The 23,967-nt window shown below is 40.8% G+C and overlaps 1 protein-coding gene across 3 annotated transcripts in view; it reads left to right on the top strand.

The window, feature by feature from the left end:
* Positions 1-23,612, top strand: part of plppr2b (phospholipid phosphatase related 2b) — a 41,435-nt gene extending 17,823 nt beyond the window's left edge. Inside the window, exons 3-9 of one of the 3 annotated variants that reach the window (XR_007813273.1) lie at positions 1,919-2,107; positions 18,629-18,749; positions 19,222-19,472; positions 20,210-20,386; positions 21,045-21,175; positions 21,560-22,543; positions 22,711-23,612. Coding sequence is in view for 2 of the 3 variants with exons in the window: in XM_018665116.2 (XP_018520632.1) it covers positions 1,919-2,107; positions 18,629-18,749; positions 19,222-19,472; positions 20,210-20,386; positions 21,045-21,175; positions 21,560-21,668 (978 nt within the window). In the remaining variant the exon portion in view is untranslated. Of the gene's footprint in view, positions 1-1,918; positions 2,108-18,628; positions 18,750-19,221; positions 19,473-20,209; positions 20,387-21,044; positions 21,192-21,559 lie in introns of all 3 variants that reach the window. The other 2 variants (XM_018665116.2, XM_018665117.2) reach the window with 2 other exon arrangements.
* Positions 23,613-23,967: the final 355 nt, after the last annotated feature.

The raw sequence follows: 23,967 nt of genomic DNA, 5'->3' as shown, positions 1-23,967 counted from the left end.
GTAGATTAAACAAAAAGGAAATGGTCAGAGTTGTCTCTGTTTCTAGTCTTAATGCTAAGCTTAGCTAAGTGACTCCTAGCTTTAGCTTAATATAGTTAATGCCCAACCATGAGAGGGAATCTTCTCTGAAGCCCCTTTCACACTGAACAAAAAACACTCTGGCTTTCTGGCAATCTGGCTTTGGTCTGTAGTGGGAAAAGATACAACTGGCATTCATTCCCAGGTCGAATGACTCTGCAATAGTCACAGATTTTTAGCTGCTCCAGCTCCACTTGGCAGTGATGGAAAACGTGACCCCTTGGTGGACATATTAATTTTTGACACTCTTCCAGTACGATGCTATGGCGCACATCAGAGCTCTGGATGTTGGTGTGTAAAAAGCCAGGAACATTTATTGTTTTTGCCAGGATATGGGAACAACATGCAATAGTGATTTTATTCTTCATCTGCCACACGGCAAGATGCAACATTTGCAAGATAGCAAGGTGAAAGAGCTTTTCCTGACTCTAGTGGAAATGGAGTCATTCACCCTTTATTTAGTGGGTTTACTCATGTTTTAAAAAAGGGTATCACTCCTCTCTAATTTAAGGCAGGAAAGTGAAGTAAAATTCCCAACATGTCATACCATTCCTTCATAGCTTCACTCACAATACTTTGAATTGTGAGAACTGATTGACTGCATTTTAAGGCCAGTGTAAACACCCCTTCATCCACTGCACTAACACGACTCTCATTGTAGTTGTGTAATATTTTGTTGACTCTGCTTGCCCAAAACTCATTTGTTTGTTGATGATGGTTATTGATTGATGAAATGATTGTTGAGTCTAGGATGGCTCATGGGGACACAATACAATGTAGGGAAAGCTAGTGTAAAAAAAAAGCAAGCAAGGTGAATTTGAATGAAGAACAGCATGATTCTCATTAGCTTTTATTGTACAAATGAACAAAAAAGTAAAAGCTTCAGTTTTCAATCACAGATTTAGAGAAGCTTACTGTGCGGTTGTAAATGTTTTTTTTTTTCTCTGTAGAGAACTGGGCAAAGGAGTTACTGTGCTGTTTATTGGAGTATAAATGAATAATTAGCACTCGTGCATCTGTCTCATCTGTGCAGAATAGCATGCATTTTTTGAAAACGTTTTCTGTGTTTATCTTCCTCTTTCTTTCCCTTACTCTCTCTCTCATTCACAAGCTGTTATGAATTTCTAATGTATCTTTATTATTTAATTTTTAAACAGTTATGAAGGTCATATTTTATGCTTCATGGCTTGTGCTTTGCATACAGCTGGTAATTCAAATGGCAGAGCTGTAATAACTTAAGTTATGCAGAAAGTCACACACACATATTTATATCATTCTTCTCATCCTACCCTCTGCTCTTTTTTCTCTCCCTCTTGCCTCCTCTTGTGTTCTGCACCGCTCTGCTCTTTTTCACCCCATATGTGTCTCACCCCCCACTCTCTCTCCCATCGTTGTTCAGTTCTTCTTCTTTTCCTCCACACAGCGCTGTTTTCTTTGATCGGTTTGTTTCTTTACCCTCCCACTCTGCATACTGACACTGCTGAAGGGATCTCTCTCTCGCTCTGTATCGCTGTCATTGCTCTCTCTTTCCCCCCTCTCTATCTGTCTCTCTCTCCTTATTTGTCTCCCTGTGTCTCTATCTCCCTCCCTCTCTCTCCCTCTCATCCTCCTCCCTCACTATCTCTCCACGCACACTTGATTCATTTTACACATTACGGAAGCATCCATCATTTTGCTCTGTGAAGGAAAAATCTTTTTCCTGTTTTTTTTTCTTTTTTTTTTTTTTATATCCGTGACAATATTTTCCACTTCTTTCTTTCCGGCTGTCTTTTCTTTCCCAACTCCTACACTCTCCTGTGGATCCAATCCTAAAGCTGGAACCAATATGTTTTATTTCCAGCTGGTCATCATGGCAGGGACCGTTCTGTTGGCGTACTACTTTGAGTACACGGACACATTCCCCGTGCACATCCAGGGCTTCTTCTGTTTCGACAAAGCCTACTCCAAGCCGTACCCAGGACCAGAGGACAACAGCAAGGCGCCGCCTGTCCTCGTCTACTCCCTGGTAACCGCCATCCCCACTGTGACGGTGAGTCTGTGTACAACTTGTTAAAAAAAAAAAGCAAAAAAAAAAAAAAAACCTTCTTCCACAGGTGCCCATCACGCACACACACGCTCACTTCTCACATGAACAGACATGACAATCATGTACCCACAATCAACCCAAAATGTGACACACACACACACACACAGATAGTTCCTCCTCATCTACACGTGGTGTTTGTGGATTGAAAGAGGAAAGAGGTGTGTAGGTGTGCATCCTCGTGGTCTCACTGCTCTGTTTGTGGCGATGCGTTCTCTGTCATAACCATGGCAACGGGCACTATATTTGTCCTCCATAGTCGCAGTCAGAGATAGCTACAGTGTACAGAGAGTCTGTCCTTATTTCAAGACTGCACGGTACTAAAAGAGAGTAGAACATCAGCTCTGAATGGCTTCCTTTATTCGTGCACAGGAAGAGGCACAGTTTTCATTATTCTCACCACAGTCCTCATCCAAGACTTAAAAATGCATATTGACGCATCTTTAATAATTAAACATCTATACAGAATTCCAGTTTATAGGTCATGAATTCTTGGCAGAATGCACATTGATGCAGGGAATCAGACGTCACTATTCAGTTACTTTATTTTTGCCATTCATTGCATTCACACTAGCACAAAATCAGTTTTAAATGTATATTGCAGGGGACAGTAATTGTTGTTATTAGCCTAGAATATACTGAATTCCATTTCGGCAGCTGTACTTTCTTGTCAGTACAGTGGGATATTATTAATAATGAAACATAGCTTCACATCCTCATCAAAGGTCTGTCTCCATGACTGTCTGTCTTGTCCCTCAGGGCTTGTCTCTTTGATGTCCTACAGTTAAGTGGCATTACGACATGGCTGCCTCTGAGCCACATATTAGGGCAGTGCATGCACATACATACACACACACACACACACACACACACACATATACACTTAGGTACAGGCAGCCTGGCTCTGCTGTATAGATGAGACTACCCCATTCCTCTCATGTATCACCCAATTTTTGTTTTTTTCTCAGTTCATCATTACTGATAATACAAATCTTTTTTTTTTTTTTTACCCCTGTATTGCTAAGCATTTTTGATAACAAGAACGATTTTTGTGTGTTATTTTGAGACTTTTCTGTCAATAGGAGTGATTTTTGACTACAATTTGGAAAACAGTTTGCTCTTAAAAGATGCAGATTTGTGTGATTTTCTTTTCTAAACCACATATGACAGATGCACAGGTGCACTTTGTTGTATGTGTTTATTTGTGTATGTGTTTGGAGCCTAACATGTGGTAGAATGGATGGAGGCTGTGGGCATCGGGGTATGTGAGCTGTGCAGAGTGGGAGCGGAGTGGCGTGATTTTGCCTGGAGTGTGAAGCGGCTTTTTTGAAAGTCAGAGCATCTGTGTTCTCTCTCACTCCAAGATACCGCTCCATCCCACGAGCCTCTGTTCAGATACAATGAAAAACACAGATATTGCTCTCACTTTTCTCACAAACAGAAAATGGACGGGTTTTTCGACTGACAGTACAGACGTTTCCTGCAACAACATACCGACTGTGTGTGTGTGTGTGTGTGTGTGGACTGTGTCTGTATGTGTGTGACAGCTCAAACTGATTTTTAAACTTACTCGAAACTCTACAGGTTTCTCTTATTTTTTTCCCCAGACTCTCTCTCTCTTTGTTGCTGTCTCCTTGTATAAGGATGGGTAGGCATACAACTATATAGCTGCAGTTTCTTTCATTAGATCCTGGTAAACATCTATGTCCTCATTCTACCCACAAGTCCCCAGTTTGTAGTGCAGGCTTCTCGTTATTAATCTATAGTTCTCCAAGCTTAACCAAAGATAACCCAGATAACATCAGCAGGGTTACTTTCTTAGACTTGACATTACACACTGGTGGAGAGCCCCTGCTTCAGTTTGCACCACCTTGAGGTGAATCTGTTAAATATTTGTTGGGAATGCTTTGATTTTAAAGTTCACTCAAGAGACTGCTGCCCTGCCCCCTACCTGCTACTCATGGCAACTGCTGATGTTGCAGCGATCGCTTATCCTGTAAGTTTACCACTTAAAGAGAACATCATACGAGTGTAGAGCTTTGACTCTAAGCCGCTGAGAGCTGTTGACCTCAAAGTGACATAAATGTAAGGTAATCTAAAAGTACAAAATCAACAAAACAATCAGTTATTAAGGTATGTACCTAAATTGTACCTCAACTACCACGAGTTTCACACTATTCCACTGACCTAAGAAGTGGCAGTAATGTGCCAAAAAGGTAGTGGAATACAGTTGAAAGCTCCAGAAATAGCTAAGTAAGTATATTTAGAATATTTACCAATGTTTTTCTTGGTTATTTTGGTGTATTTGCACATCAATTTATTTTGGGTGGAGCAACTATGAAAAAACACTTAGGTAAATGATGAGAAATTTTGCACTCTGCAGATTCAGAAACAGCTTATGACACTCAAAGACCATTAGAGAGTTTGGCTCTGAATTTAATTGGGTTTGGGCTCATTAAAACAGAATCCACCATGTCTCTGTGGCCTGATCAAAAGTCTGTCTTGAAACTGACTTTGTTGAAAAGTAGCAGTAATCGCTTTCATGTCAAACTGAACCTGTAGGATTTGAACAACATGCGCCACAACTGACCACAGTTGAGTATTGATGTGGTAACCAGATGAGAATTAGAGCAGAATGCTGTGTGTGCCTGTGTGTGTGTGTGGTGTGTGTGTGGTGTGTGAAGAGGCCAAGAGAGCGGAAGTGAGCGGGTGAGTGAAATAGAGGCACTCGTGTGGTACTTGGCAGAAATGCTGTAAGTTTCAGTGCATCAGTGAAGGTAAGTGTGTGGGTGGATGACGGCGCACATCTTTTCCTCCAACGCCACTGAAAACAGGTTCTGTGTCTGCAAGTGGGAGTCAGTGTGTGTATGTGTGTGTATATGTGTATGTGTATGTGTATGTGTGTATTGTGTTTGTGCATGTGACTCGGATCTAAGCATTATAGTCAGAGTGGCTACAGGCAATCTCAATGACTCTCCACAGCTATAGCTAATCCCATTTACTAAGAGCACACACACACACACACACACACATACACAATGCCTGATCTATATACAATACATGCACCAGACACAGGTGACATTTCAGCATACATGCCAATTATCATGCAAGCTAGCTGAAAGAGCAGGGTAAAGTGCTATTTGAACCATTTGTTAATTATTTGTGTATGTGTGTGTGCGTATGCAAGGGTATGTGCTGTGTAACGGAGACCGTGTGCACGTGCTGATTGCACACTACAACCCCCCCATCAGTTGATACAGTTAAACTGTGACCAATCACAGGATCAAATGGTAATTGTAGGCTTAAAATGCATGTGTCACAGTGTGAGCCTTCACAGCACGTGGAGACTCACACTGTGCTGCACCAACACTTGCAAGTACGAGCAAGAGGACGTGAGGCAGTGAATGAAATTAAGTTTCGAATGTATTCTCCACCTTTTTTATGTGGGTCAGAAGCATAATGCCAAATACTTTTGCCCTGGAGAGGTTTGTTCTAATGCTGCTAAATATAAGCCTCTCGAACAGTATGGGAAGGCTCTCTTTGAGAAGAGAGACACTGAGAGTTCAAACTGCAACAAACGCAACACAATGAAAGAAAGAGGGAAACACAAGAGGCAGAGGTTCCAGAGAGGAAACAAGAAAGAACAAAACCCAAAAGAAGACACAGAGCAGCTAAAAGATGAAGCTAGAGGAGGCAAGGAAAGAGGGAACAGGAGAGCTTGTCCTCTACCGTTCAGTTTGCTGCTCCCTCTTCCAAGTTTGTTTGCTGCTGTCTGTTAAACCTTGGGAAGAGCCTTCATGCATAATGCAGCTCCATATGACAGAAAGATGGGGATTGGGGCAAACCATGGAGACAGACCATATCATCCAGTCATGCCAGAGTTTATTAAGTGAGAGCTCTTGATGCACGATACACTGCATTGTGCTGCTGTTGCCGTCATATCTTGAGAAACAGATGGTGGATGTGGTCAAAGCCACTTTGTGTTTGGACATTTTAGTAGTTCACGCTGTCCAACTTCAGTGTGAGGAGATGAGGAGGGACAATAGTCAGGGTTGAAGAGGAAGACTAGGAAGATTAAAGCAGATGCAGATATGAGTAAAAGCTAGAGTCAGTGATTCTCTTTGCCTTGCAGAGGTCAAAGGTCAGGATGACCTACAGCAGTATGCCTGGAGCTGGATGGACAAGAAACAGGGCTCTGTTTTTGGAATTGTCGTTTTTTTGGTGGTTTATCATTTTCCTCACGTATAAATGGCCATACATACATGACATTTTGAGTTACACTGTTACTCATTAAGATGAGATGATTGTGACAATGTGATTTTTTCCATAATAAATAAAGTGTATATCTTCTCAAAACAATTTAGTAACTGGGACTCAGTATGTAATCATTGCACCTGGTCAAAGGTGATTACTGATGTGTATAAATAGGAATAAAAAGAGGAATGTGTCTGAAAAAATTATTCCAACTTTATGGGCAACAGTGTATTATTAGAGCTACTACACAGGAGTTTGGCAGCAGAAAGAACAGGAATCTAAGACATATACTTAAGGAAATGTAGGGCTTTTGATGATAACAGGGATGCTGCTTTGCACCAAATTTCAACAATCACACAGATAGAAATCAAGAAGAGGCAGAAATACAAGGTTCACCAACAGCCTCGGGCAAAAAGGCCACAAGATGTTTTGAGTTTTTTGCTCTTTCAGTACCACCACTGTTGCTTTTTCCTCATACATGTTACCTGTACAACTCATATTCACTCTCATACAACTTGTTCTGGGGATGGTAGAAAGACATTTTGGTATATTTTCTTCAGAAAATACGCAGAAAATCTCACATTATTGCCAGGTACAATAGCCACACCAAATGTATTTGTACATTTGTATCTCCTAATGAAACAGACAGTGCTGGAAGCGTGGTGTCGTAATGCCTTCTTGCGGATCTTGCAGTTGTTGTGGTTGGTTTTATTTATGTTTAAATTGATGCAAAGAGGAAAGGTCTGTTGCTTCTCATTCAGCAGAGCAGGGTTATATAAAACTGGACGGTGTGACACAACTAACATCATAACTACCTCCATTATGGACTCTTCAGTTCTCACTCAGCTGCTATAGGACAAAGCTATGAAATCACATGTCAAGTTCACCAAAGTTTAACTTCCCCTCTGTAATTTCATTGAAATTAATGAATTTAAATCCAAAGTTAGCTATTATAAATGCACTGTCTTTTTGGATTTTGCTTTAAAGACACGCCTCATCTCTAACACACAAGGCCACCCTGCTATGGTAACTTGCAGCAATACCACAAAATCCAGTCCTCTCGATAAGATCTCAGAAATAAGATTGAAATGTCAAATCCAACTGTATCCAGCAACACTATTCTCTCTCTCTCTCTCTCTGTCATAAACACTTAGATGTGGAAATTGGTTTCCTTCTCTTCTCCTTGGTTAGGTATTTGAGGTAGACACATGATTCAGAAGGTGGGAGGCTGATGGTGAGCCACAGCCACAGCACAGTTCCCCTGTATTAAGATGGCTCCCATCATGCTCCCTGACTGCTCCATTGTTATGCTAATGTTTAGCAAATTATGTTGTTCAGAATATCCAGGCTTTTCCTGTTCTTATTTTTTATCCTTCTCTGTTCTATATTTACCTTCTATTGTTATTGTAATCAGATTTGTCATCTTTGACAAGCAACCCAAAAGAAATCTGCTCAAACTCACACACACAAATCACACATACACACTCACACATGCACATTGTGAAGTAAGACTGAAGTAAGCATCTTTACAGATTGGGAAACAGGAGAGCTCATGCAGTTCATTTGTTCAATCATCCCTTTTCTTCTGACATTTTGGAGTTGATTGCAACTGTCATCTGCCTTGTATTTTATCACACATGCAGGGGTACGCACACCCAGACCCTTACACACACCAGTCCAATTGCCCATATGCAAATTGGCCAGAAGTTTGCATACTGTTAAACCTCAGGACAATCCGTCATGAATAATGGAGTCACATATGACAGACAAATAGGACAAAGAGGATTGGGAGGAACCATCGAGCAGGAGAAAAGATTTGGGGCGTCACACTGAAACTCCTCCATTGTTGTCATCTGGTCGTCCCACAACAACCAGACCAGTCAGGTGAAAATCAAGCTGGTGCTGTAAAAGGTCAGTCAGTGTAGATACCATTATTGGCACTTTATTTCCACACATTACTTGTGGCCATGTTTACGTGTGTATGTATGACAAATCAATCTATCTTGTGTATTTCAGTGAGACTAAGGCAAAGGACAACACACGACAACATGCTTCACCACCCATCACAAATTAGGGCCATCTTTGCTTTATCTGTGAACAGGAGCTTGTATATCTCTGATTTTTGATCTAACCTTTGCTTTTAGATCAAAAATTCAAAAATTCACCTGTTGGAATTTTTGCAGAATAGATAGAATTATTCTTCTTTCACCTTGTAGGTCTACAAGAGTGGAGATGATTTTCATTTGGATGTTATATCAAGTACACATACTGTACAGTAACATCGTCTGTTGATGAAAACAGGGAATTTGGATTGAAAGCCATGTGTAAAGGTTCATTTAATCAGACCGTTTACCTAAAGACACATGACCCTGATGTATAATTAAAATAAAACTTACTGTCCAAAGTACAGTAGAAATAACCAGGCAGGTGCATGGTCATAACAGGCAGGCAGAGAACAGGATGGCTTACCCCTGTGGACAAAGCACAATAGGCAATCTGGCCGGGAGCAGAGGAAAAGTGGCTGGTATATTTTGAATGAAGGGTAGGTGTTTACTGTGGGTGTCTGGAAGAGCGAAGGACAACTGCTGGAGGGTGAGGGAATGGCAGGGTCTGAAACTGCAGCAGAGGTTAGTGACAGATTAGCAATAATAATGATACTAAATAACTATATCAGATTTTAAACTCTTCTTGTTCTTAGGTCAGTTACAAGAGAAGTTAAAATTCTCAAAAGAGAATTTTGAAAATGTGACTGTCTGATGATTGTTATCATTACAAGCTAATTAAACACCCATCCTCACAAAAATAGCATATTTGATTGTATAATCTGTTCAGTCAGTTACCGTCACCATCTGTCTGTCTCTGTCTCCCTGTCTATCCGTGTCTGTCTCTTCCTCTCTGTGTGTTTTTTTGTTCAAAAGCGGGCGAGAGAGAAAGTAAGAGACAGAGAGAAAGGCAGACAGACAGATCAGTACGTCAGCAGTCGTGCTTATGAGATGGAGCAGTGAAAAAAGGGCAGGGATAATAAGGGATAATCACGGCTTTATCCTGTCACTGCCAATCACACTGGGATGAAGACAGCAGGCCGTGTAGCCCCATGTTGATACGGCTGACCAGCTATCCGTTCCCACTGTGATAGCCTGTAAGACGTGCTCTATCCCATAGATGAGAACGCTAATCCAGCCATACACTCAGACCCTATCTCTGGCAGATTGGCTGCAAGGTCTCTTCCCACACTGATCCATGGATCGCTCTGTTTCTTCTTAAGGGGATAGCGGATGGAGAGAACACTTACTTGCAGGAGGACAAGGAGAATATGAGGAGGTGGAGATAGAGGCAGGGAGTACACATGGTAAGGGCAGAGAGGGAGAGACTTGAGGAAAAAGAGGAAAATGCAAAGAGACAAGAAAAGAAAGGGGGCAAAGCTGGAGGAAGAGAAGAAGAACGGGATCGTACCTCAAACCGCGGTAAAAACCTTACTGAGTGTAAACAGGATTTGAGCGGTGACGAAGGAGAGAGAGCAAAAAAGAGGCAAGAAAGGACGATTTATATTTGTATCAGAAAAGAAACATGTAGAAATAAACATTAAAAAAACAGGGAGATGTTTCTGGTAGCCTTTCTCTTCCACAAAGACCTGGGAAAGCTGCCCGGCACATAAACGAAACACAAAATAAAAGCAGGGTGAGACAGAGAGAAAGAGATGGATGGAGAGAGTGTGGGTGATGATGAGGCTGAAGCAGCTAAATTGTCATGGTTACCGTTTGCTGGTGTGTGAGAAGGCTGCCTGCGTATGTGTGTGTGTGTGTGTGTGTGTGTGTGTGTTTAAAGTAGAGCACTGGGCTTGCAATGTCAACAGATGTCATGTGATATTTGCAGAAGCTTTATGTAGACTTGACGTAATCCTCATGAAGGTTTTTGTGATTCTTGTCACAATAAGAAATTGAGTAGCTGCTTTCAGTTAGCATCACATCATTTTTTAGAAGGTGGATAATTGCAGAGGAAATCCACTGAAACACACACTATAGATACATAAACACATAGATAAGGCATTTAACATTCACTGTGTACCAGTTCACGGTGTAAATGCGTAGCTAAATTTAGTGTTATTGCACAATATCCCCAAGGTGTTAATGAGGAACAGAAAATTACAAACACATCTGTAAAAATAAATAAATAATGCACGGCTACATTAGCGTAAATTTCCACACTCCCCCTGAAGCTTAAGTTGCTTTTTATATGATTTGACGTCAAACAGGCATTTAATGCTGCATCACTTGTTCCTGTTCTGATTGCTGTTAGTATTACTCATAGTACACAGTGTGTGTATTATGCCGTTCAAAGGCAGAGTGAAGCTGTGGATGCATGCATATCTGTTTTCCACATACATCCCCTGTATATGTGGTGAAGTTAAATATGTTTCTGTGTATGTGTTTTGATGTTGTTTTCGAAGCCACTTATGTATTTCTTTTTTGAGGAGCTCTAAAATTGAAAGTGATGGTTGACTGAACAGTCAGGATACACTTACTGTTAAAAAAAATCCAGCAGTTTACAGTCATCTCTGGCTCAGTCAGAACTCATGATTCAATGCCTGCTGACTGCTCTATTGTCTTGCGCGCATTCTTGGAAAATGAGCTTTTTATCTGACTGTATTTCTCTGACATGCTCCTATGTGTTACAATCACCTTTTCATCTTTTTCTTTCTTTACATTTTTCTGCTTTTGATTCTCATTGTCATCTTTTGTCATATAACTCTGCACACACACACACACACACACACACACACTGTTTGGAGTCATGTTCACAAAAGCAAAAGAACAACCTACCAATCCACTGTCATCATGTCACAATAGGGAGAAACTCAAAGAAAGCCAATTAAGACCCACTCAACCTCCAGAGTTTCTACCATCAGTCTCCCACAAATACGTTCGCATGCTCTTCCCTGTGCCCTGCTATTCCCACAGACATCCTTTCAGCTCATCTATATAGTTGTCAGAGTTGAGAGGTTGCACTTGAAAAACTCCAGAGCTACTCCCCTGCTGACAAAAAAAGTCTTACTAACAGTTTCTACAGTTCAGACTCACACATGTTTGGGCACAAACACACAAGAAAGGAGGCCATGTGATCTCTGCTCTCTGAGGCAGGAGAAGAATGTTGGTGTCAGTCATTCGTCTGCCGCTTCATCTGCCTGTTTCTTATTTATCAACTCCCCCATTTTCTCTCTTCCTTTCCATTCACTGGTCCCGTCACTTTCTCTCTGTTCAGGGGTTTACATACAAACGTCCTTCTACATTTTAATCATACAATCTCCTCTGACTGGCTGAGATCTCTCTTTATCCCCTCTGACTATCCTAAGATAAAAGAAAATACAGGCTGAAAAACATAGCAATCGCCTCCAGAACACAGTCAACATCTGTTCAGAACTAATTGGCTGTCAAGTCTGATTTTCACCTTGTTCTAGTGGATTTCCAGTAGAGTATAAACCACAACCTTTCTCTAAGACTTACAGTTTGAAAGTTAACATTAAAATGCAGACCTCACATTCTTCAGCATTTATAAGTCAGGAAAAATATTCCTTGTTTTGCATATTAATATTTTATAATCAAAAATTATATCTTAAAACTGGTTGCACTTCCCCAACCAGAAAACAAACATCTGCTTTAGATGAGTTTTAACATATTACTTTAGGATAGCGACATGTCCTCATGTCAACCAAGATCTGTCAACATTGATTTTTCAGTGTCTTAGTTCACAGTTGGATCACTTGTGTGTTTTGTATTTTTTTTTTTAATCAGGGAATTCAAACAGAGCTGGGATCATGACCCAGTTTTGAGTTTGTATCTATTTTCTGAAAAAAAAAAAACAACACAACAAAACAAAACAAAACAAACAAACTCTGATTTGTAATCAGAAACTAACACAATAGTTCAGTTAAATGAGTTTAGCTGAGGGTGGAGAAACACAGAAGGATAAAATTCACCTCCAACCCTGACAGCCTTGCTGTTTTAAGTAAATGGAGAAAATATGTAACAAAAAAATGTGACCATGCACTGTTTTAAGAGTAGCATCCTCAGACATTTAGGGCCTCAAAAATGTCTCAAAATGACACTGTCTAATAACATGCACTGGGATGGCAGTGATGACCTCAGTATGGACAGGTATGTGTATGTGTTTCAGCTGTGGGCTGTGTGCCGGCGCACTGACAGTCTGCACTACTCTGAACCTCAAAATATCCACTCAACCTCAAAAATACTCTCAAATGACCCCACCATCCTCCCTCCATTAGAGCAGCCTGTTACTTTGGACCATGCAGACAAACTCATATGCTTGTTTGTTTTTTTTTCTTCTCACCTCTTTTCACTAACTTTCTATTAGAGCATGCAACCCTTTGTTTGAGAACCTTTCAGACTTTTTTTTTCACTCTGTGCTTCCCAGCCAGGTGTCATATTGTTAGCTGGTATTGATTTTGTGTAATATCACTTCTTTTTGTTTGCTCATGTCTGTATGTGTATCCTTGTGCTTGTCTATTTGTTATTGTTTAAAAAAAACAATGACAAAAAAGATAATTACATGGGTTGCTGGTGCTGTTGTTGGAAATGCCAAATGGAATTTACTGCTGTTGCTTCAACATGTTTTTGGGTCTGATTCCTCTTGAAATGAATCTCTGGCCTGTGTGAAAGCCACACTGCTGTTTGTCGCAAGATGATATTCTTTACACTATCATTACTCAGTATTTCAAAAAATGTGTTTTAGATATTTGTAATGCATTATCTACTTTTTACTTTTTTGCCACAGTGCGTATATTACAGCAAATCTATTTGATTGAAAAAAAAAAACACTGTGGCTACAATATTTGCTGATTTGGAGCCCTAGAATATACACAATCAAGCAATTTGCCATAAACACAACACACAGCATATTATCACTGTTGTTATGGAGAACATGTTAGCATGTTGTTGCTTATTATAGCATCCAGCAGATGCCAGATACAGACACTAGCCTCCATTTGAAGTCATGTCTCTAGTGACCTGGTGAATCCAAGTTATATGTTTACTCTCTTTTAGCTTTGTTTTCGATCTCCACCAAATTGTGTGGGAAATATCTGGTTCTTTGTATGACAAATGCTCTGCCATGTTCACCAGCTAATCACTCACTTTGTCTGTGGTTTGTTGCATGGGCAAGTAGCTTACAGTGGGTTTCAGAGTATTTTTTTTATTATTGAAAACAGCTGCTTACTGCTGAAAACAACATTGCTGGAAGCAGTAAGAGTGGACCAAACAGGCCGTAAACCAAAACAATGAGTTAGAATTATGTTAAAACACTCTGTGGAGCTGAGGGGAACCACAGAGTCAGGTGACAGTTCTCTGTGAGTTTGCCACTACAAGGGACATTTTTTACATTGTATTAAGTCATTTAATCTATTTTTAATATAAGAATATTGATCAGTGGAGCTTTAAACAGAGTGTGATACACATTTTTGTATGTTTTTTGTGTTTGTGTCCTCCATTCCAGGACATGCTTTGTAAAATCAGGAGAACTTTCCAATGACACATTAATGAGACTTCCATTTAAAATAAATGATAGTTATTATAATAGTAATAATAATAATAGTTATCTCATATTATTTGTTGCCTGTCAAACTTTGCCAAGGTGGTACAGATATATGTAAAAGTGTGCATGTGCAATATGAATTCAAGGCATTACTTCAATAGAAAACTTGTGAGCTTCCAGTCCAGCCTTCATTCTTTCTGTTTATGTCATTACTACAGAGCTACCATAAAAACCTGTTTAATATCTGCAGGCTTTGCAGCAGCACTTAGTCAAAAATCAAGAGATTGTAGTGTTTTTGTGTTCTTTGATATTGATTACTACACAGAGACTTCTAAAATACAAGCTGTTGGAGCGAACCATGGTTACTTCAAAGCCTTGTGCTATCAATACATTTATATTTCTTTCTATTACAGACCTTTTATTGTGATTAAAGTGGATGCTCAGTAAAGCAGTAGGAAGTAACCTTTCAGTGAGATCAGTATGAAAACAGATTAGTATTGACACCAGACACTTTTGAATACATGGCTGTGGGAGAAACGTATCATATAACAACTCAGTAGGAGCCCGTCACCATCAAACGTCAATGTGAACACACTGGTTTGGGAGTTGCTGAAAGAAGTAATTGAGCGAATGATAAAGGAGTGGACATGGCAACCGCCTCCCTAATGGGAATGTAGACTTCATTCTCCATCACAGTGTGGAGCAGGGAGAGAACATGAGACGGGAAAAGTAACAAGAACATTCAGTGTCCAATGTTATTGTCTCTAGCTGCTGCTTTATATATACGATTCAACACAAGCTGTGACAAACAGTGCAGCTGACACCAGAAATGAATAATTCATTCAAATGTAAACCCTCAAATGCATGTTTCAACAAGTCATCTTCAATACTGAGACCTCCTATATTATTAACAAATGTGCAGATATGCTCTTCACAAATGTCATCTCTCTCTCTCTCTCTCTCTCTCTCTCTCTCTCCCTCCCTCCCTGTGTGTTCCCACATGCCCTTCAGTCTCTCTGAACTTGGTTTGATCTTGCTTCAAGGAATCAGTGGTTCATTCTTGAAAAATTGTTATTGTCCCTGTGCAGCCTGACAAACTAGTCAACATCTGTCAAAAGCAAAGTGTGGGTGTGGGGGCGATGTAAGTAACAGAATGTAAAAGACCTTTCTGAAGAGTTAATGTTGTCAGATCTCTATCAGTATGCAGTGAATAGTATACCCTCTTGTTTCCTGAGGAAAACTGATGATTGTCATATAGTGTACGCATAATTGGAAATAATAATAATAGGTAATAATTTACAATAGAGGTAAGAATTTCTGTATATATATATATATATATATATATATATATATATAATAGCTATAAATGACAGTTCACTTGAACCAGAATAAATTAAATAGTTGAATGATCTAATTCATTGTAAGAAATAAGTAGAATTTGTTTTAAAGTGAGAATCAGATTAGAGGAATTTCTTTTGTTATTTTGTAGCTTTCGACTGGTTCAGTTGAGTAACTTTGAAAACTGGCTGTCTTCCTCGGGCCATGAAGACAAATTGATCTCACAGCAGATTTTACAAATCGGTATTCATTCCTTTTCTTATTTTTTTGTTTTCAACTTCACTACTTTTATGTTTTGGCTATAGTGTATGTATGTGAATGTGCTGTAGCCATTCAGTTCATGTGGGTGTTTTTAAAGTCTGTGGATGCAGCACCTATGTTGGTTTCACATCCTGTTGCCCTGCAGATACATCTTCCTTTTTGAGGTTAAGCTAGCGACAATGCTTGCATTGTGTGCATCTTCCTTTTGTAATGCACACCACATAAATTGGCACACTTCCTCGGGTTGCTTTAAAAAAAAAAAAAAACAACAAACAAAAAAAAAACAAAAAAAACAAATTGGCCACACTGCAGAGACAGCTTTTGATAGTTTTTAATTATGTTGCCTTCAACCTCTTTTCTTTAATCTATAATCTCAGTTTCACAGTGAATAATTGCCAACACCATTTACAAGTCTCTTATGCCTTCTGCCCTTTAGCTGCAAGCTGACTGTGATCAGTGGCTGCTGTCTCCTCCGTTCTTCTTCTCCTTCACACTCACTTCACACAAGAAACTCCCAGAAATACATTAGGACAGTAAAGTTAAACACAAGCCAGGATCAGAGCACACATCAATCTCATGTCAAAGTTAGTCTACACAGTTTTTTTTTTTTTTGGTAGTGTTTTTTGTATAAACTCTACAAAGATGCTCTATTTTGATGGTGAGTCTTTAATGCATCCCGACTACATAATCATCTCACTACACATGTTCCTGCCACAACCCACAGATGCTCTGATTCATTTTCATGCCATGCCTAAATCCAGTTCAAAGAATGGAGGGAAGACTGCTTTCATTTCCTGCGGCCCAAAGGTCTGCAACAGCCTTTCTGAAAATCTGAGGGCTGTGGCAGCCGCATGTTTCAAGGTAAGCTCAAAAAATACTGTCCTTTGTAATCACGCTTCCTCGGTGGAACGCACCGTGGCCCCTGGTTCTGTCAGCACAGACAATGCTTTCAAAGGGCTCAACAGGTTGGAGCACCCCACTGAAATTTACATGTGGGCCATTTAGGACCAGTTTTCACAGCATGCAGCTTTAAATATAATCAATCATCATGTATGATACACAGCATCTCTGCCTCTGTAGCGTAACATTAACTTACATTCAAATCTGATACCCACTCATGTTGTGATCCTTAAGGCTTTCGGCTATACCCACGGTGGGAGTATGTAGTGATTTTAACCATGGACAATGGGTGATATGATTCTGAGACAGCCCAGAGGTAAAAATGTGCTACATATAATCCAGCTGTCTAATCTCTGGCACACACCAGCTCTGCCAGAATGCCTGCAGCAAGGTACCAAACCTCCACCAGCTTCAGGGATAATCATTTATGGCTGACCCTCCACACAAACCTCCCTGCAGAAATACATAAATCATAGTCAAATTTGTTTGTGCTTGGTGAGGATAAAAGTGAGGAAAGAGAAGCAAGAGGCCAATGAAAAAATTGTCTCTTTTTTTCTTTTCTTTTCTTGTCTTTGTTTTTTTTTTTAACAAGATTATTTCTCCCCTTAGCTTAGAATTCTTTGGAAGGCTTGTTGAACTGTAGCAGTATTAGCCTGTTATATTCTATTCTGTGACACCATTACACTTTCTGTTCAGAGCTGTCCTTTAATCATCATCTCTATTTCTTTACTTGTAAAGCAGCAGTCTACTCTTAATAGAAATGTGTTGTCAGTTAAGTGTTTTTCTACCATATCCCATTGTAACTTGCTGCTTATTCATCTGCCATTGATGTCAAGTATACTAGCATTACTTATAGCGCAATTATTGAAATCAGTTTGACTTAGCTCTGTTTGGTTTTTAGTATACTGTAAGTGAAGTACATGGCTGCTGTCAGCTACTCGGCAGGTCAGTTTCAAAACACCAGGACTGCTGTGAAAGTGAACAAAAAGAATACTGCGCAAGAAATATTGCGCACTGTTGCTGACTTAATCAACAATGTTTCAGAATGTACATGATGAAGGTCTGGTCTTTATGCAAAAGTTTGAATCTGGTAAGGACTTCTTAAGGAACACTGACCCTCTTTCCCTAACACACATGACCTGAATGCTGCGTGGCTTTGCAGCACTCAGATTCTGTCATACTCCAAAGACATTATTTATGCAGACACACAAGCCCCACAACTCCCGCTGCACCTTCCGTTGGTGGTTCAGAGTCCATAACATTAGCGTTAGTGTAAACCTCAGCCTTCATCTGTCACACTGAGCGCAGTGAGCCTTCCTGCATTAGCATTGTCCCACGCTCCTGGCCTCAAGCCATGTATATTGTATGAGCATGTAACCTACATCTATCCATGCTTCTGTCAGCGCACTTCCCCTGATCAGACAGGTGCAGTATGCAGGGTGTAATGATGTCCAGGAATGTGTTATGTGGTGTTTAGTCAATTTATTCCTCTGTCAAAAGAGATCAATGTCCTGCTGATTTTTCTTGGCTTTTAAACTTGTTAAAACTACTTCCAAAATGGCTGCCAGAAGCTGGGGGTGGGGGGTTGGGGGTGGGGGTACTCTCTAAATGGTAGTTCAAAATGTGTTAAGGGTGTAATAGTAAAGTGTGAGATTTTATTAAGGCCTGATCAGGGTGAGATAAAACATTAGCTAATACATTTCAACCATTTCATGGAAGATGTGTTTAATTTATGTTATCTGGCAAACCCAATGTTCACTTTTGAGGTTGTTAACCTGCATGATATTAATCAAAGTATAGTATGGTTTTTATGGAGCTTCAATAAAAGAGGAAGAGAAAGAGAGTTAGAAGATCTATGAGACTTTGAGGTGGAGAAACTCCCACTGATGAAAGTGAATGGGAGGTGTTAGGTTTACTAAAGCAGCATGATCAGCCAAATGGTGAAGGAAATTTAAAGCAAACTGGCTGAGGAAAAATGCAATCGTCGCAAGGCTGAGGGGAGGAACACTCATGAATAATTTTGCTGTGCACTGTATTTAACTGACAGAATATTCAGTGAAGCTGGTCAGTCCTTAACCACACAGTTTTAGCTTTCCGTTTGACTGAAAAAGAAAAAATGTTTGTGGTTTTTCCTCTCTCTCTCTCTCTCTCTCCCTTTCTGCGTCCCAGATTCTGATCGGGGAAGTGACCAGTTTCTTTGTGAAGACTGAGGGAGCTCAGGAGAAGACCATAGTGACCGCCGACTGCTGTTATTTCAACCCTCTCCTCCGTAGGATCGTACGTTTTCTGGGTCAGTCATAGTCCTAAAGATCAGAGGTTCTTTAGCTTTGAGTAATAGAGCCTCTGTACTCTGGGACCAAGGCTCATTAAGACTTACACCAGCACTCCTCTGTCATACAGGATGTGGACTGGGCAGTAAGAGTTCTTGTCTTTTGTTTTGGGACTGGTGGACTAATTTCCTTTGCCCTTTATGCCTTGTTCTGTTGATGTTCTGTAATCTTTTTTTTTATCATGTCTGTAGCCTGTATTTATACAAGTTATGAATCTTTTAAAGTGATGGACTGGAGTTAAGAAGCAAAAAAGCAAAGGCTATGTCTGTTTGACCTTTCACTCCCACATAGCCAGCAGTCAGCGCGCCCGTTTAATTCCCATTTAAGTGCTTGTTTCTGACTCTCACCACCCTCATTGATCCATATCACACACACACACACACACACACACACACTCCCTCCCTCTCACTTTGTCTCTTTTTTTCCACCCAGGTGTCTACTCCTTTGGCCTCTTCACCACCACCATCTTTGCCAATGCCGGACAGGTGGTGACAGGAAACCAGACGCCTCATTTCCTGTCTGCCTGCAAGCCAAACTACACAGCTCTGGGCTGCCAGTCTCCACTGCAGTATATCGCGGAGCGCCGGGCCTGCACGGGAAACCCGTACCTGGTGGCGTCCGCCCGCAAATCCTTCCCCTCCAAAGACGCAGCTCTCAGCTTTTATTCAGCCATCTACACAGTGGTAGGAAACTATTCTGGGGCAATGGGTTAAGGGGAACACAAGAGGGTAATTGCAGGACAAGATGACGTTGTGTATGTTGATCACACATGTTTGTCAAGCAAAAACTGCCGTGTACCACTAGGCATGCTTTTGCCTTGCTAAGATTTGACTGAAGCAGAGGTAAACTAACTTGTTAACCCTTTACAAAGGGTTTAGAGGTTGTACCTAAGGGCTTTATTAATGATTATACGGTATCAGTCTAAAAACATATTAATCTTTTTTTAGACTGATACCAAATCAACAATGTTTTTAATATCCCAAGGTAGATGTGAGCATGTAAGGTTTGTCAAAGCAATAGAGTAGAAATCATCTTAATGCACTTTTCTGTTTGAAACATTTACTGTAGTTATGATTTAAGTACGGCTGACATAAACTTGAGTAAAACTTTTGCTCTCTTTTTAATTGCAGTGCCATGTTTCTGTCATTTTTCAGCCACAGTAAACCAATCACAGCAGTTTTTTTTTATGGTGCTGTCTTTTGGTGCCTCAGCAGACTACTCAGCTGCTCTAAAATCACTGCCGAGAGCGGCCTCTTGTGGCTTACTCAAGCTGTTCAGCCTATTAGGCTGCTCAAGCTGTGACACAGTTTTGAGTGATCTCAGCTGGCACACTGAGGACCTGTGGATTCAACACCTGATTTAACCCAGCATGGACAAATAACACAACATTTCTCATTTCAAGTGTTTTTCTGTCCTTCAGATGTACGTGACCCTGGTGTTCCGGACAAAAGGCACCCGTCTGACCAAGCCCACCCTGTGCCTGGTGCTGCTGTCTCTGGCCGTGCTGGTAGGGGTGGTGAGGGTGACCGAACACAGAAACCACTGGAACGATGTCCTGGCCGGGTTTGTCACTGGAGGGGCCATCGCTGCCTTTCTGGTGAGAAAGAGACTTTGGAGAAGCAGGATGGAGAGGGAGAGAAGGAAGAGACTGATAAAATCCAAAAAATATGGAGGAGGAGGAGACGGGTGGAAAAGGGTAGAGAGACAGGAAGGAAAACACTAGAGAGAAGGATTAGTATGATGGAGGGAGAAAAATGCAAAGAGAGAGCAGTGCTGGCATAATGTGGGAGCAGGAGAGATGGAGGATGTGGGAGGATGGACTGATGATTAAGGCGAACTGGAGGCGAAAGAGCCTTCCTGCCTGTGTGATGGAGGACACACACACTGTTACACCTATGAATGGGAATGGATTAAACTGAAGGCACATTCAAATAGCCTCATTTAGTCTTGGACCTTTTACTCTGAGCCCATTTTCCAGAAAAACTTCTAGGAACTGGTGTTAACTTTAAAGATCAAAGTGATGCCTGTGGTTCATCTTGAAGACTATAGCTTCCTTTCAATACCTCCTCCCATAATTCATTCTTTCTCTCACTTTCTTTTATCTCTGTCTCTCCCTCCAGTACTGTAAGTGCCCTCTTCAATATCTGTTTCCATGTGCACTCAGAGCCAGAAAATCATCCATCTCTGTAGTGCAGTGGAGCGAATCTCTCCCCTCCTTTTTTTTTATTTTACCTCTGTTCTGTGCTCTCCATCAGGTGTCATGTGTCATCAACAATTTCCAGCCGACCCAGATAGCGGTGCCAACTCCCCCACCTCCACAGCGCCCAGAGCCCTCCGCTGGGCTCCCTCTCCTCAGCCTGCCCCGTGTGGAGAGTCCACTCGAAAAGTTAAGTGGCCTCCAGGTAAGGGGTGGGGGAGAGAACATCAAAATGATCAAAAGGATGCAATAAATGTACATGTATTTTTTTAACTGAGAGGGTTTGGCAAAGCAATAATGTGTTTGGAGGTGTTTGTTACTCTTTTGTGTCCTCACTGATAACCTTAGTCTGAGTGTTTCCTATGTGCTTCTCTCTGTCTGATATCTCTGTTGTGTGCACCCTCTCTTGTCTAGACATCACTCTGTATTCTTGCCTCTTCCTGTTTCAGACAAGTCGAGTTTATCTTCTCTGTTCCCCCAGGTTTTAACTTCCCAAATGTTTTCAAATGTTTTCTGCTTCCTTTACTTCCTTAGCTCTATAAAGCCTCCTAAACTCCTCTCCACTCTCATTAGGCTCCAGGGCTACCGTATTCTGAGATCACATGACCATCAGCCAATCCCGTCCCCCGCCCCTCCCGATGTGCTCCTCCCCTCGCGGCGTTGCCTCACCAGCGCAGTCTAGACCTGCCCTCTGAGACCCCCCTGCCCTGCCCCGCTCACCCCAAAGGACGACATCCTCTCCGACGAGTCAAATCAACCCAGGTGTGAGGATCCACCAATTGAATGGAACAGTTCAGCGACAGGTGCACACGGCAAGCCTGGCTGAAACCTATCATCCGCTAAGGACCAATAGGAGATGGAGACTTGTCCTTCTGTCTCGTTCTGTCCTGCTTGTCCTCCAAGATGGCCTCCCTTTTCTTTTGGGTGTAAAAGACCCAATGAAAGACTTGCCAAAGCCAGAGCTGTTGAAGCAATACTGTGTCCTATTCCCTTGTCCTTTTTTCCACAAAGACTCAACAGTGACTTTAAAGACTGTTGGCTGGTGATGACTTGATGAAACACTTGATCAAAACAAAATAACTCAGCAGAGCTGAGGTTTGGGGATGGAAGAAAATCCCAATCACAAGTGGATCATCCACAAAAGACCATTTTTTAACACTCAGGACAATAAAATGGGGAAAAAAAACACAGGACAAGATTTAAAACAAAAATCTTTGGGTAATCAAAATGCAGGTACTGTCAAGTATTATGGTACAGAATTTTTTCTGTCCTAAAAAACTAACAGGAAATGCTGTCAAAGAGGAAAGCACTTTTGTAAATTATAGCACAGATGAACCAGTTTAGTGTTCAGTAAACTGTGTTGTATCTTATTTGTTTTTTGGGGGATATCGGTTTGATCTTTTGCTGTATATTGTGTGAAGTGATAGAAAGGAGATTTACACACTAGAGCTGTGCTTGTGGTACCACGTTTGTTTTGGAGCATCAGTTAATTCATCCCTCTAGTGAACTGAACTGGATTTTTGCCAACCTTCCAAACATCTTCTACTTAGTATTCAGGTGTGTGTGTGTGTGTGTGTTATAAATGTCTGTAGGTTCTACGTCCATGCTGTGAAATAATTGGATCATTTGACGTACTGCCTATTCTCATGTGGAGTTCTTTGTCAGTGTTAGTTTCCTGTTTCCCATTTTGCCATTTTCATGCATCTTCTGCCTTTTTCTTTCAGGTTACCTTCATCTAAGTACAGGACAACAATATGACGTGTCTTGCATTCATATCACACAATGGTCTCCAAAATGAATGTGTGGTAATGACATCACTTTATACATCTGTCCAGTCCAGTCTTTCTTTGTTTTTACCTGCTTCAGTCCATCATCATTTCCTCACACTGACTCTATGAATCTAATGGCACAGACCAGTGTATAACACAGAGGTAAGGTCTCTGAGTTCTGTATAGTTTTGTACAGTATATAGGTTTCTTTACACAGTATATACAACATTATCATTATGTTAAAATTGTGTGAACAATGTGAAGCTACCTGAAACTAGCTGTCTTGTAGGAACATGAGTAGTGGCCTGATCTAAAGCAGGAATGTAGCGCAGTGGAGAAGTGTGGTGTGTTTGGCTCACAACTTGCTTTGGTTCTGCTCAGTTCAAAAGGACACTGCAGACAGGTTATACTAGTAGGAGAGTATGTAGTGGGTTATTTAAAGAAGACATTGCTATGGTTTTATTATGCGTGTGTGTGCGTGCGTGTGTGTGCTTCTTGGGATTTGTGTGTATGTTTATAATGAGCACATTGTATGGCAGCATAACTGTTAATTTGGCAATCTGTTTTCTTAAGTTAAACTGTCAAAAGTAGCTGCTATAATTACACACTTGTTCTTGTGTGTAACTGCAGGCCTTCAAAGGACCCCTGCCAAGCCGTCCCTAACAATGCCTGTTATAGCAGAAGGTGCTCATTATAGCTTTGAGATTACCTACAGTAAAACTTTTCAGTCTGGATTTTTTTGTAAACAGCTGAAGAGATATAGAGAACACCATAACTGTCCAAATAATGTTATTTTCATGTTAAAAATGTCTCTGTTTTGTATTTATTTACCAAAATAAATTGCAACTAGCACACATTGCTGCCTGAATTACATTTTTCATTTGCTTTGTGTAAAGTCCTCCCTCACTTCAGACAGTGATTGCCCAGATGTGCAGCAGTAAGAAAGAGGCTGGGGTCTTCTAGTCTTCTAATGGAACATAATCAGGCTCTTAAAATTGTTTTATATTTGTTTTATGCTGTTATTTCAAATCACTGACTCACAGTAGCCATGAACACTGTATGAGCACATATTAAGAGACATTTTGTGGGATATCTTCATGCTTTTTATGAGTCTTGACTGTCAGTCAACTAAGGGCAATGGCTGTTTTTCACAGCAGACATTTTGGTGTTACTAATAACATTAATGATGGCTCTGTTCTATTCAAGCGTCTC

Source organism: Lates calcarifer, linkage group LG5 (assembly GCF_001640805.2).
Source record: "Lates calcarifer isolate ASB-BC8 linkage group LG5, TLL_Latcal_v3, whole genome shotgun sequence".
Taxonomy (NCBI): domain Eukaryota; kingdom Metazoa; phylum Chordata; class Actinopteri; family Centropomidae; genus Lates; species Lates calcarifer.
Note: the sequence above shows the minus strand (reverse complement) of the source record. Positions and strands in the feature narration are given on the sequence as shown.